The following is a 14,005-nucleotide window of genomic DNA, read 5'->3' on the forward strand; positions in this document are numbered from 1 at the left end:
GAAGAGATGAGAGGTGGAGGCGTCTTTGGGACATTGAGCTGCCCTGGATGGTGCTTCAGAGGTAATCACCGGACATTGTAAATCCTCACAGGGCCCACTGGATGGAATGGAGGAGAGTATGGGCCATGATGTGAACCATTGTCTATGAGGTGCAGAGGTGCCCAAAGATGTACTTACCAAATCCAATGGATGTGTCATGATGATGGGAACGAGTGTTGTTGGGGGGGGGAGAGGGGGGGTGGGGGGGTGGGGTTGAATGGGACCTCACATATATATTTTTAATGTAATATTATTACAAAGTCAATAAAAAAATAAAAAAATAAAAAAATAAATAATATCAGTAGAAAAGAATCACCTTAGGAAACAATTCAGTATTTAATGCCATTTAATATCAGTTTTACATTATAAAAGTTTAAGTTTTAAAATATAAAGATTTCACTGTAGAAATGAGGTGACAGAAATCAAAATTTAGGCTTATAATTATCTTCTGGGGAAATGTTAGTACTTTGATAGTATCTAGAGGGGAATTTAAACATTAACGCTCACCTATTTAAAAAGAATGCATTCTTTCCCAAATGAATTTATGTATCAAAACCAGATAACTTAAAGAGTTTCAGACAGGACATTAAACCAAGTACAAACATTTTTTCCTGTTTATTTTGAATATTCTTTTTAAAAACTTCCTTACATTACTTTATGCTAAGTTATTGTTTAACTTTAAAAAGTGTGGAATGGTATAAGATGCTATATACAGGGAAGTGGACTTGGCCCAATGGAAAGGGCGTCCGCCTACCACATGTAAGGTCCACGGTTCAAACCCTGGGCCTCCTTGACCTGTGCGGAGCTGGCCCACGGGCAGTGCTGATGCGCACAAGGAGTGCCGTGCCACGCAGGGGTGTCCTCCGCGTAGGGGAGCCCCATGCGCAAGGAGCGCGCCCCATAAGGAGAGCTACCCAGCACAAAAGAAAGTGCAGCCTACCCAAGAATGGCGCTGCACACACAGAGAGCTGACACAACAAGATGACGCAACAAAAAGAAACAGATTCCCAGTGCCGCAGATAAGGATAGGAGCAGTCAGAGAAGAACACAAAGCGAATGGACACAGAGAGCAGACAACTGGGGGGAAGGGGGGAAGGGGAAAGAAGTAAATAAAAAATAAATCTTTAAAAAAAATAAAGATGTATGTACAACTATCATTATGACATCCCAATGTAGTGACTCAGTGATAGGGAAAAAAAAAGGAAATATACCTTAGCATTATGATTATAGATATTTCTTTGTGTGTATACACTTGGCCTACTTAAGGCTATTCAATGTCATAGAAAACACAACAAAGCTTCTATTATCATTAGTTTTATTTTCACTGATGATTATCAAGAGGCACAAAAGTCACAGTTTGATGTACACAGCCAAACACATAAATTCTATCTTAATGACCACAAAATACATATGATTTTTCATAAGTTGATTTTAAAAGCTTAAATTTTATGAAAACTTAAGATTTTCCTTAATAAAAGTCTTCTCTTGAAGCACTTGGTCAGAATACTACACACCAAAGAAGTCAACTTTGATTATAGAAACTTTAGTGAATTAAGAATTTTATTAATGGTGGAGCTGGTTTATAATTTAGAGCAAATAAACGTAAGTATAAGTAGTGCCTCTGTCAAATGACATCATGTTTTTCAAGATCTCTCCTGATTTATTCAAATATTTTAAAAAAGGAGTTGGCAGAATCAGAAGTCATTTCTTTCATAAAGACATTCTTAACTTACTCAACTCTCCTAATTAATAAAGTGCACATTTTATAATCATCTTGGAATCCACTATAATTGTACAGCTCTTTGATATGGTAAAGTTTCACTGCTGAATAAAATTTCACAAAGTTTAGTACTTCTGTACAAATATGAACATGTATGATGCTTTGTAACACATCTATTTGTGCTGCTTTCAATGAAGAAATTCAACAGAACACCAACTCCTTGCTTTTTACGAAAGCATGCTTTGGCACTAAAACTTGGCCAATGACATCTTCAACTGCAAAGATAGATCATTGAATTGGTGCCTTTTCAAGAGGTTTTGTTCAGAAATAAGAAAATATGAAGTGCTCCTCAACTGAGAATTTCACAGGCTTTCTAAAAGTAGCGACTAAACTTTAGATAGGAGGTTTACTTTTTTTGGAGAGAAAAGGAAAGACCATTCTAAGAGTAGTTTATACATGTTTGGACTTAGTTGGTAGCTCTACTGGGTCACAGAGATAAGGTAAATCTTTCGATGCTTGAAGATAAAATCACTATAAAGGATATAGCTAAAAAAAATGACAAAATCTTGGCTAAGATGAGATTAAAGATGGATAACTGTGATTCTTTCAGAAAATGAGAAATGCTTCTTTGAGCTGAAAAGTATGATTAAGCCTTGTCAGTTCCTCTCCAGGCAAAAACCTTCAAATGCTAGAAAATATAAAGGAATTCTTGTATTTTGCCCAATCATAATTCTGAAACATGGATTCTTAATCTTCCTGCTTACATAGAAAGCATCAATAAAGCAAGCTCTTGCAAAAAAGCTTAAATGATTTAGACAAAAAGACATTTAACTTGAATAATATTTCCTTGCACAAGATAAAGATATAGACATTTATTAGCTGTAACATTTTTAAGAGTCAGAATTTTCAGGACTTGTTAGCAGCAAAAGTCATAACTGTTTATCAAAGATGGCATCTTTACTGCCATATCAAAGACTATGATAAAATTATAATTTTGCATCAAAATTTATATTCGAGTAGGATGACATTTTACTACTTATTTTAAATGGATAATTTGTATTTATTATAATAGGGGAACAAGAATAGCCACTTACTCTTATATGAATAAACTTTTAAATTAAGAGCAAGACAGATACTTACATCATGGTAAAGACTGCTTTTAGAGTCTATGTAAGGGAAAAATGCATTTCTAGTGCATTTAAATAAATAGTGCATAAAACTGCATGTTTGTACTTTTGGGAATTGTTAGAGGGCTATGACCTTAAATTTTTTTATTTAAGCCTTGCAAAAAAACAGAATATTTTCTATTATTTGCTCTTGTAGTAAGGCACATTCAACGGATATATTTTAAATTTAAATCAATCAATTTTGCTTGCCAGTATCTCTAATAAAAGATCTGGCATAATGAAGCTGAAACAATTTTTTTGACTTCTCCAAGATTTATTTTGCACTCTATCCCTGTTTCCATAGACTTATGGAGACTTAAAAATGCAGTAATTGTCCACATTAAATTCAGTAATTGATGAAAAAAATTATACTGTAAAAACCTTTAGATAAATCAAGAAAGAGTAGCAAAAAGCCAAATAAAATAGAAGAATTATAACATCTTAACATCTTAACATCTTTAAACTATGACAGTTTTACTATTAACAAAACTTCAGTAGGAAATTCATCTACTTAAAATATGTTATTGTTCGGTCCTAAAACATTTGGAGTCTCTATATATACAAAAATAATTTCATTTTTATATACTTATTGCTTACCAGCTTTTGGTTTCACAAGCCCCACAGCCAGAATAGTCTCACTAAGTCCATCAAAATAGGCGAGGTCTCCACTGTCAACAGTTGAAGAAAAACATGTTAAATATTTTTTAAAATGAGGTTTTATCTTTGATACTTTTACCAGTTACATAAATTTAGGCAACAGAAAATAATGAAAAATAAAAGAGAAAACAAAATCGGTTTCAGTCCTGAGATCCATGGAAACAAAGCTTGTCATGGACCAAGCCAACAGGAAAAGCTGCTCCCCATTTGAAACACCCTTTCACCAGCCTGCACCAAGTATCAAGTAACAGTAATTTACCACTCGAGGTGGGACAAGAGTATGGAGAAGACCCTCTATGAAGAACAGGCTCAGAAGGAAAGTCTAGGACTGTGGGTAAAACAGAAACATTAAGAAAAAATCTCTTCCCGTGCTGCTGACGACAACAGAAGCGGACAAAGAAACAAGACGCAACAAATAGACACAGAGAACAGACAACCGGGGGAGGGGGGGAAATTAAATAAATAAATAAATCTTTTAAAAAAATTTAAAAAAAAAAGAAAAAATTTCTAGTAACCCCACCTATACTCCTATGGGCAAGGTCATTCTAAAGGAATTTGAAGCCCGTGATGCAGTGAGGGTAATCACAGCAACAACAAAACCCAAACCCAACCCAAGCCCTGATTTGGAAAAGTTAGCCCTCCTCCTCCCCAATAAAGGTCTACTTGCTGGGCTCTAGCAACAGAAAAAGCATGTCCCCATTTCCAAGAATATTCACTATTTACTGTAACCTCTACTTCCCTACACAGGTTGCCTGGCTTTCAGCCAAAAACTATGACACACAAAAAAGCAAGAAAAAAAAAAATGTCAAGTAGGAAGGCAAAAAAAAAGAAACAAAGCAATCAACAGAACCAGATTCAGCTATGCTGTATGTGTTGGAACTATCAGACAGAAACAAAATAACTAAGATTAATATAATAAAGACTATATGGGAAAACATAGAAATATGCATGAACAGGTAAGGAATTTCAGCAAACAGATGGAAATAGAAGTATCTGAAAGGACTTATCAGTAGACTTGACATAGCTGAAGAAATAATAAATAAACCTAAAGTTAGGTAAACAGAAATTGTCCAAATTCAAATTCATAGGAAAAAATAGTGGAAATTAAACAAAACAGAACATCTAAACTCTGTTGGACAGTAACAAACAGTTTATCAAAAGTGTAATTGAGGGAAGATTACATGGCTCAACTGATAAGAGTGTCCGTCTACCATATGGAGGGTCCAGGGTTCAATCCCCATGGCCTACTGACCTGTGTGGTGAGCTAGCCCATGCATAGTGCTGCTGCCGTGCACCAGGAGTGCTGTGCCACGCAGGGGTGTCCCCACACAGGGATCCCCCACAAGTAAGGAGTATGCCCTGCAAGGAGAGCTGCCTCACGTGAAAAAAGTGCAGCCTGCCCAGGAGTGGTGCTACACACATAGAGAGCTGATGCAGCAAGATGATGCAACAAAAAAGACAGTTTCCCAGTGCCACAGGATAATGCAAGAGGACGCAGAAGAACACATAGTGAATGGACACAGTAGACAACAGGGGGGAAGGGGAAAGGAATAAATAAAATAAATCTTAAAGAAAAAAAAAGTGTACTTGAGGGAACCAGATGTGGCTCAAGAGATTGGGCTCCTGTCTACCATACAGGAGGTCCAGTGTTTGATTTCCAGGACTTCCTGGTGAAGGCGAGCAGGCCTGTGTGGTAAGCTGGCCCATGCAGAGTGCTAGCCTGTGCAGGAGTGTTGGCCCACATAGGAGTGCTGGCTGCTGCATGAGTGCTGACCTGCATCGAGTGCTGGTGCTAGTGGAAAGCTAGTGCAGCAAGATGACACAACAAAAAAAGGCACAGAGGAGAGACTTTAAGAGACACGGCTAAGCAGGTTCCTGAGGTGGCACAAGAGACAGAGCACCTCTCTCCCACTCTGGAAGGACCGAGGATTGGTTCCTGGTGCCGTCTAAAGAGAAGACAAGCAGACACTGAAGATCACACAGTGAATGGACACAGAAAGCAGACAGTGAGTGCAAAACGACAGGGGTGGGATAAATAAGTAAGTAAGTAAGTGGTTAAAAAAAAAAAAAAAAGGTGTAATTGAAATCCCAGAAGAATGGGGCAGACCAAATATTTGGAAATGGTTGGAAAAATTTCCAAAAATAATGAAAGATATCAAACCAGAGATTCAAGAAGTTCAGAGAACACCAAATGATAAGTACCAAGGGGGAGGGAATGTGATCATGTGATCGAGACTTTGAAGAATGCTTCTGATTGTTCTGAAAGGATTATGCAAACAGAAGGAAAAGGCCTAATAGCAACTTATGTGGGCCAAGTTGCCCCATTCTCCTATACCAGTATTACAAAAAATAAGTTATGTAGACAGGATGGCTCTTCCACCTATCAAAGACACTCATACTTAAAAGACAGAAGTTAGAGAACAATAAATTAAACAAGGTTATGTTTCTCTCATCCAGATGGAATACTTAAAATTGAAAGTTAATTCAATAACTGAATAACACTAGCTAGTTTTTGCAGAATTGAATTTGTGGAGTTATACCTTGTATGTGAGCCTTGATTTTTTTTTCAATAAACATATTCTTCAAATAATTTTCCTTTGTATGAGTTCTGGTTTGAATGCAGTGAAGTTGGACACAGACCACGTGTTTCTTATTTACTACTATTCCTGGAGAAGGAATAGTAACTGACACATAATAAGCTCAATAAATTTTTGTTAAATGAATAACTAAGCTAGATGTTAATGGAAATGTAAAAAAAAAAAAAAAGTAAAAAAATCTTAAAAAATTCTCATATTTATCAATTCTTTAATTTTTCTTTATATTGGGTTTTCCTGAAGACATACATGATTAAACAAAGACATTTCATTCCTTAGTCTAAAAGTGAGTATGTTATGGCAAAACAAGCTGGAGCACTGTGATTAAACTTCAGAGTACATGAAGAATAATCACAAACACGTCACTGCTATTTTGACTATTAAGATAAGTGTAACATTTCAACAATAAAAAAAGGGTATGGAAGGTTAGTTAAAAAAAATCAGCATACAAAAATAGTTTCATATAAGCCACAAGTATAAGTTCATATTTAGTGCCAATATTGATTCAATAATAAAATCCGTTACTCAGGGACAAGAGTAGCATCTTAACTATATGGGTCTTCCTATTGTTAGGCTATACCTCACCTAAGCATAGTACGATAGAGAAGTGAAAGTAAACAAAATCTATCTCCTAACAGACAAAAAGTTGATTACCAAATCAATATGATTTAAGGAATAGTGCTCTGGGCCTTCACTGAGACTCCTGTACACCTTTAATTTACACACAAGGTCAAGCCTATAGAATGACAACAAAACTGTTAAGTCACTTCAATTATCGGTTAGACTGCCACACCACAGAAATACAAGAAAAACAAAGGCCTTAAAAAATATTAAAACATCTCTCAAAGAGTTACTAATATACTATCTAAACTATAGGATAAAAGCTTGGGACCTAGACCCTTGCTACTCAGAGTGGTACCCAAATAAGCAGCTTTCCTGGGAAAGTTAAAAATGCAGAATTCTAAGTCTCATGCACAACTACTGAATCAGAAGCCACATTTTATCAAGACTTTCAGGTGACTGATATTTATTGGAAGCACTGATCCAAATATTAGATGAATGAAAGATAAACCAAGCAGCTTGTAATGAGTACAACACTAGATGTTATAAAGATCATCTAGGGAAACGGACTTTGGCCCAGTGGTTAGGGCGTCCGTCTACCATATGGGAGGTCCGCGGTTCAAACCCCGGGCCTCCTTGACCCGTGTGGAGCTGGCCATGCACAGTGCTGATGCGCACAAGGAGTGTCGTGCCACGCAAGGGTGTCCCCCGCGTGGGGGAGCCCCACGCGCAAGGAGTGCGCCTGTGAGGAAAGCTGCCCAGCGTGAAAAGAAAGTGCAGCCTGCCCAGGAATGGCGCCGCCCACACTTCCTGTGCCGCTGACGACAACAGAAGCGGACAAAGAAACAAGACGCAGCAAATAGACACAGAGAACAGACAACCAGGGGAGGGGGGAAAATTAAATAAATAAATAAATCTTAAAAAAAAAAAAAATCATCTAAATTCAATACATGCTAAAACAAACCAGCCTTAAATACATACCCATCTTCATAGTTCCACATAAATATGTCACTGTCAATTGTGAGCCAAGCTCTGCTGATTGGAGGGAACACACCCATCATGCAATTACACTGCATATCTGAGGTAGTGTGGATGTAAGGTAGAAAGATTTCCATCTCATCTTTCTTGAATTTGTTTCAAAAGCTTGATTTAAAATGCATACTTATAAATCATAATTCATTCCCTTATTAAGATAAATGAAATATCTTAATTTCCAATGAGTTTAATGAAAGTCATAATATATGACAGAAATACTTATAATTTCTAAATAATGCCAATCACTTAAGAAGTATTCTGAAGGACAAATGTAATGTTCATGTTCTTACCACTATCAACCTAAAAAAGAATACAGATGACTAATAACATCCCTGAACCTGGGATTAAAACACTATTTTCGGAAGCCGGTGCAGCTCAGTGGTTGAGCTCCTGCCTCCCATGTTCCAGAAAAAAACCCAGAAAAAACAACTTCAAAACAACCACTGTCTTAAAAAATAAAAAACAACAACAAACATTTCTAACCAGACCATTTTTTGTAATTGTACTAGAGCAAGAGTAACAAAAAAGCACATGGTATGCTAAAGTTATAGCCAGGTGACAATTGTAGGCCTCTATAAATAGTGCAATTGAACAATACACAAAGAATTGTTTTATATAATTATAAGACAATGAAACAATCATGAAAATAAAATCACTCCCTAGTTGAAAGAAATATCTCTTCCATAGTATCATCAGAGGATTAAAGAAAAATATTAAGATAAGGAAGAGTAGAGTATGGGATAAAGTGCATTTGTACTCTATAGCTAATGATACAATTTTATAAAGGCTCAGAAAAACACAGTCTTAGAGAAAATATTATTTATAGATTTTGCTAGTTTTCCAACTTATTGCATATGCACTTTTCTAAATTTTCCATGTTTTCTTTTTCTAAATCACTCTATTGAAATACAATACCCCTTTGTTCTTTAAATATTTATATATATTTTTAAAGTCGTAGATTAAAGTTTTCACTTAATATCATGATCTCTTTATGAGAGCTATAGATTAATATAAATGTTTTACTGCAAATAATTGTTAAGTTTGGTGCTTTCATAGGGCATGCCACACTTTTTAGCTGCTCAGTCTAGGAAGATGCCATTACTATTCTAGTTTCTCATACTTTTAGATAAAAATTCTTATTGTTATCCTGAGGAATGAAATCACTTATAAACTTCATCAATTCCAAGTTGCTAGAAAGTGTAAAATGCATGCTACCAACCTTTTTTGGGAGAAAAAAAAGAAATGTGGCAGTTTTTTGTTTGTTTGGAACATTTTTAGTGTTGCATTCCAGTTTTAAAATGACAAAATAGGGGAAAAAACAAAAATGAAAACATGAGTCTTTGATCTGAGAAACTGTGGTAGCAAAAATATTCTCAGGGAAATGAATGTGACTCAACCAACTGGGTTCCCATCTATCATATAGAAGGTCCAGGGTTCGGTGCCCAGGGCCTCCTGGTGAGGGTACTGGCCCACGCAGCGAACTGACCCATGCGGAGTGCCGGCCCATGTGGGAATGCAGCCCCACACAGGAGAGCCACCTGCATGGGAATGCTGCTTCTTGGGGGAAAGCCACCTCGCGCAGGAGTACCAGCCGACGCAGAGAGCTGGTACAGCAAGATGACGTAACAAGAGACACAGAGGAGAGAAAAGAAGAAGACATAGCAGAAGTAAGGAGATGAGGTGGCTCAATAGAGTAATTGCCTCTCTCCAACTCTGGAAGGTCCTAGGATCAGTTCCCGGAGCTGCCTAATGAGAGTACAAGCAGACACAGACCACCACCCAGCAAATGGACACAGAGAGCAGACAACAGGGGGAATGGGGGGTAGGGATGTGGAATAAATAAATCTTTACCAAAAAAAAAAAAAAAAAAAATCCTCATGTAATACTTAATTGGAAAGTAGCACTTTATAATAATTCATTAAAAACTTCAGTAGTTACAGCTCAGTGGTTGAGTGCCTGCTTAGCATATAGGAAGCCCTAGATTCAATTCCCAGTACTGGGAAGCGGACTTGGCCCAGTAGTCAGGGCGTCCGTCTACCATATGGGAGGTCCACGGTTCAAACCCCGGGCCTCCATGATCCACATGGAGCTGGGCCATACACAGTGCTGATGCGTGCAAGGAGTGCCCTGCCACGCAGGGGTGTCCCTCACGTAGGGGAGCCCCACGCACAAGGACTGTGCCCCATAAGGGGAGCTGCCCAGTGTGAAAGAAAGTGCAGCCTGCCTAAGAATGATGCCTCCCACATGGAGAGCTGACACAAGACGCAATAAAAAGAAACACAGATTCCTGTGCAGCTGACAACAGAAGTGGACGAAGAAGACGACACAGCAAATAGACACAGAGAACAGACAACTGGGGCGGAGTGGGGGAAATAAATAAATAAATAAATAAATCTTTTAAAAAAAATTCCCAGTACCTCCTTACAAAAAAATTCAGAGTTCATTTTAAACAATTCACTCTCCCAGACATCTTGAAACAATTAAAACGTAATTCAATTTTCAAAATACAATTTTATACAAAATTTTCTAAGTACACTCCAAATAACCCATGGAGTTAAATATATTTTAAACAAAACCCTTAAATGTATATATACCAATTAAATACAAAACAATTATAATAATGAAAATAGTAATTTCAACATTTTCTAAACAGTTAAACACAAAGTATTAGGATACGTCCAAACTGCTCAACAAGTTCAGGTGGGAGAGGAACTCTTCGGATAGAACTGATCTCTGGAAGGTTGGGTACTGACAGCAAACCAGGTCCTTGTAGAGGATAATCCATATCTGACATGCCAGAAACAGTGGGATTATCTACAAAACAAAAAAATAAAGCATTTAAAATAAAACAAGTTATTACTCATCAACTAGTAATATCTAGTTGATATATAATACCTTAGAAGCATTACACACTGCCAAACATTGTGAGTCGTGTAGTTCTAAAGGTATAGAGAAAATAAAGTAATTCTGGCCTGACACAACAAAGACTTGAGAAATTCCACATTTAGGGTAAAACAGATACAGATTTCAGTCCCAAATAGTAGGTTAACTTTCACCTTATTCCATAACAAAGAAAATATTCAGTTCAATAATTTAGTTTTTTTCTATTTTACTAATTTCAAATGGGAAAATAAAACTGCTTGGGATTTTCAGATAAAACAACTAGAGGCGAACAAAATCTTTAATGGAGAGAAAAAAACTAACTTCTTTCCACCCCCACCCCCATTTAAACAGTTATAGAGTAAAATAAGCTATGCCTTTTCTTCATTAGAATTCTTGCTCAAGTCGTTACTCTAATTTTACCAATGTTCTTTAATCAAATTATACTGCCTAAGCAATATTTTATTGGGGAACAAAACCACAGACTGGTCTATAAAGTGTTCCCATTTGGGTACTCTTTTTCTCTTGCTCTAAGACACAGATCACTAAGGGCAGGCAGGAGAAGGCTGTCCTGTTCTGCTCTGTCTGTCCTCTCTGGTCCTGACTAATGCAATTGTTAAAGGTGACTGATGACCGATTTATCCCAGCCAATTCGTCAGGATCTCCAGAGTACAAAAGAGTTGGGGGGAACTGGATATAAAACAACTTAATAATGTGTTATGAAATTTTAAATATGTATGTAAGTACGGAGAAAAATATAATCAATCTCTATGCACTGAATACACCAATCATCAATCACCAATACATGCCCAATCACATTTCATTAGTATTGCTATCCACTCCTTCCCCATGAGTTATTGTGAAGCAAATCCTAGACATTTCAGTTAATCTGGAAACATAATTTTAACAGAATATTTGCACATGGTTAAAGGAAGTGGGAAGCACAAAAGATGGAATTAATTTTGGTGAGGATGGTAATGGTTAAGAAAGGTTTCACAAAGTAAGTGATATGTAAGGGGGTCTAGAATAACAAGTCTGTCAGGCAAAGACATAAGAAAGAAAATTCCAGCAACAATAAAAGGAACATATAAAATGATTTATGCCTTCTTATGGAAAACATGTGAAGTTTAGTGGGACTGGAGCAAGGGGGAGGAGAAGATGGGGAGAAGATTACAATAAAGAGGGCAGTATGTTTAAAGGTGGGTAGGGAGAATAAGGTCAGATATGAGGAAAACCTTGCTTTCAAAACTAAGCCCAAGGGAGTAATGCTGTTAAAGATGATAGTTGGTAACAGGCCACTCAGTTGTTACAGTACAAGCCCACTGGTAAGTAGGTACTAAGAACAAACACTATCTTCACTTTGTTTCTATCTTCTCTTTGATTACAAATCTACACAATTACTGATTTTTATAAACGGCCAGAGATGTCATTTGAGTTTACAATGCAGATTATCTTGGTTTTTAATACCAAAAATCTTCCCTGTCTTACGTATGCTCTCTCCTTTTCAACAATTTCCATCTCATTCACAAAAGGGTTATTTTTTTTCCCCACTAACTTAATTATCTCCGTAAGCCTTGAGGAGCCCGGTCACAATTTAAAATCGTTAAATGAACTGCTTTCCAGTCACTTCTTTCTCCTTACACCTACTATTTCACCCTTTCTGCCCATCGGCACTAGGACTCTCCCGCCCTCTTCCTTTATTCTCCCAGCATTTGAAATTGCACTAATTCTACACACAATAAAGCCTTTTTTTGAGGGAACATGGTAAATTTCGAACTTAATTTTCAAACATTAAAAAGAGGAATGAACAAGGGTCGGTCTCGGATCAGAAAAAGCTAAGACTTCAAACGCTCTCTTTTCTAGCCTTAGCGAAAAACATTTGGGAGCAGTGAGGCCCTTATTAGGGTTGAGATTCAGGGTCTTTCTGCTTCAATTGGTTTGCTCTTCACTTTTGTCCCCTAAAGTGTCTGCCCTGAGGAAAGTGAGGATAGGAAAAATTGAAAGTCGGCTCTTTCCCGCTCTTCAAAAATGCAGCAAACAACCCCTAAATCTCAGGATGTCTTTCGCCGGAACCATCACTGAAAATAAGGAGCAAGTTAGGGAGTCAGGTAGGGGTCCTTTCGGCTGAAAAAGAAGGGACACTAGAAGGGCACCGATCACTCACTTGGAGCAGACACCAGGAGCAGCTCGGAAAGGTCCGGATACATGCGGTCTTCTTGTAACTGACGGTCGATGAGCCGCCCGGCATTTTCCAGAGCTTCCTGCAGGGCTGCTGCGGCGGCCGGCGTTGGGGCCGGTGTTGCCGGGCCCAGCACAAAAGACGGCATCTCGAAACCCTGAGACACGGCAGAAACCGCTCGAAACACCAGTTTACGGAAAAAGTTAAAAAAAGAGGAGAAATAAGAGAAAACCCAAGACCTAAGCTCAGACCCGCGGTTTAGGACCCGCGCGCTAAACAAGCGCTCCGGCGCTTCTAAATGACGCATTTCCGGTTCATCTGGTAGGAAATTTGAAGATGCCGTTTTAGGGCTGGACAGAGAAAGCAATTTAGGATGCTGGTTATCAGTGGCGGAGCGCGGGAGTGGGGGTCTCTTTGGAGACGGCAGACTGTATGGGAGTGGGGACAGAATGTTACGGGGTGAGGGTAGGAGAAAACGGAGGGGGAAGTGTAGGGAAAAGGGAAGGAACTGGGGAGGGAGAGAGACGGGACAGGAAAGGGTGGGGTGGGGAGGGAGCAGGGACGGGGTAGGTGGGAGCTGGGTAGGTGCGGCGGGCGGCGAAGGCTGTCCGGGGTTGGGTCCGTTTTAGCGCGCGCTGGATCTTGGCCTCGAGCTTCATAAGTTGGAATCCCGTAACTGTTTTAAAACGCGCGCCTCAATCTCCTTGCTGCTCCAATTAACTTCTTTCTTTTCTGCGAGGGTTTAGGAGTTGGTAGCTATTGTCAGAAATAGGTTACACATGAAACAAAACTTCGCTATTTCCTCCTCCGTAGGTTTCGGTATAAATTAAAAGTCATCAGGCTTTTCTATTTCTGTATCCCCACCGTTTGGTTTGGGTCCGTTAACGTGAAGAATTAATTTTGTCTGAGGAAGCATTCGCTGTGTGCAGGGGAAGTGCTGCCGTCCTTTATTTACCATTATTGCAGAGAGGGTTTCTAATTCATCTTTTCCAACCACGCATACAGTGCAGGGATAGGTATAAAGTAGGCACCCAATAAATCATCGAATCCTTCAACAGATACTGAATACTTAGTTTGTATCCGACATTGTGCCTGTTACTTGGGCTACCAAATTGAGAAAACATTCCCGCATCCTCAAGGTGCTTTGTGCAGAGACAGACTAAAACCGTTAGAG

The 14,005-nt window shown here is 38.4% G+C and overlaps 1 protein-coding gene across 1 annotated transcript in view; it reads right to left on the bottom strand.

Annotated features, from left to right (window-relative positions):
• Positions 1–13,439, bottom strand: part of NUP155 (nucleoporin 155) — a 74,559-nt gene extending 61,120 nt beyond the window's left edge. The window contains exons 1-4 of the mRNA XM_004447209.4: positions 12,817–13,439; positions 10,449–10,586; positions 7,719–7,815; positions 3,523–3,593 (exon numbers count right to left, since the gene is read on the bottom strand). Coding sequence (XP_004447266.2) covers positions 3,523–3,593; positions 7,719–7,815; positions 10,449–10,586; positions 12,817–13,138 — 628 coding nt within the window. The 5' untranslated portion in view covers positions 13,139–13,439. The remainder of the gene's footprint in view (positions 1–3,522; positions 3,594–7,718; positions 7,816–10,448; positions 10,587–12,816) is intronic.
• Positions 13,440–14,005: the final 566 nt, after the last annotated feature.

Source organism: Dasypus novemcinctus, chromosome 2 (assembly GCF_030445035.2).
Source record: "Dasypus novemcinctus isolate mDasNov1 chromosome 2, mDasNov1.1.hap2, whole genome shotgun sequence".
Taxonomy (NCBI): Eukaryota; Metazoa; Chordata; class Mammalia; order Cingulata; family Dasypodidae; genus Dasypus; species Dasypus novemcinctus.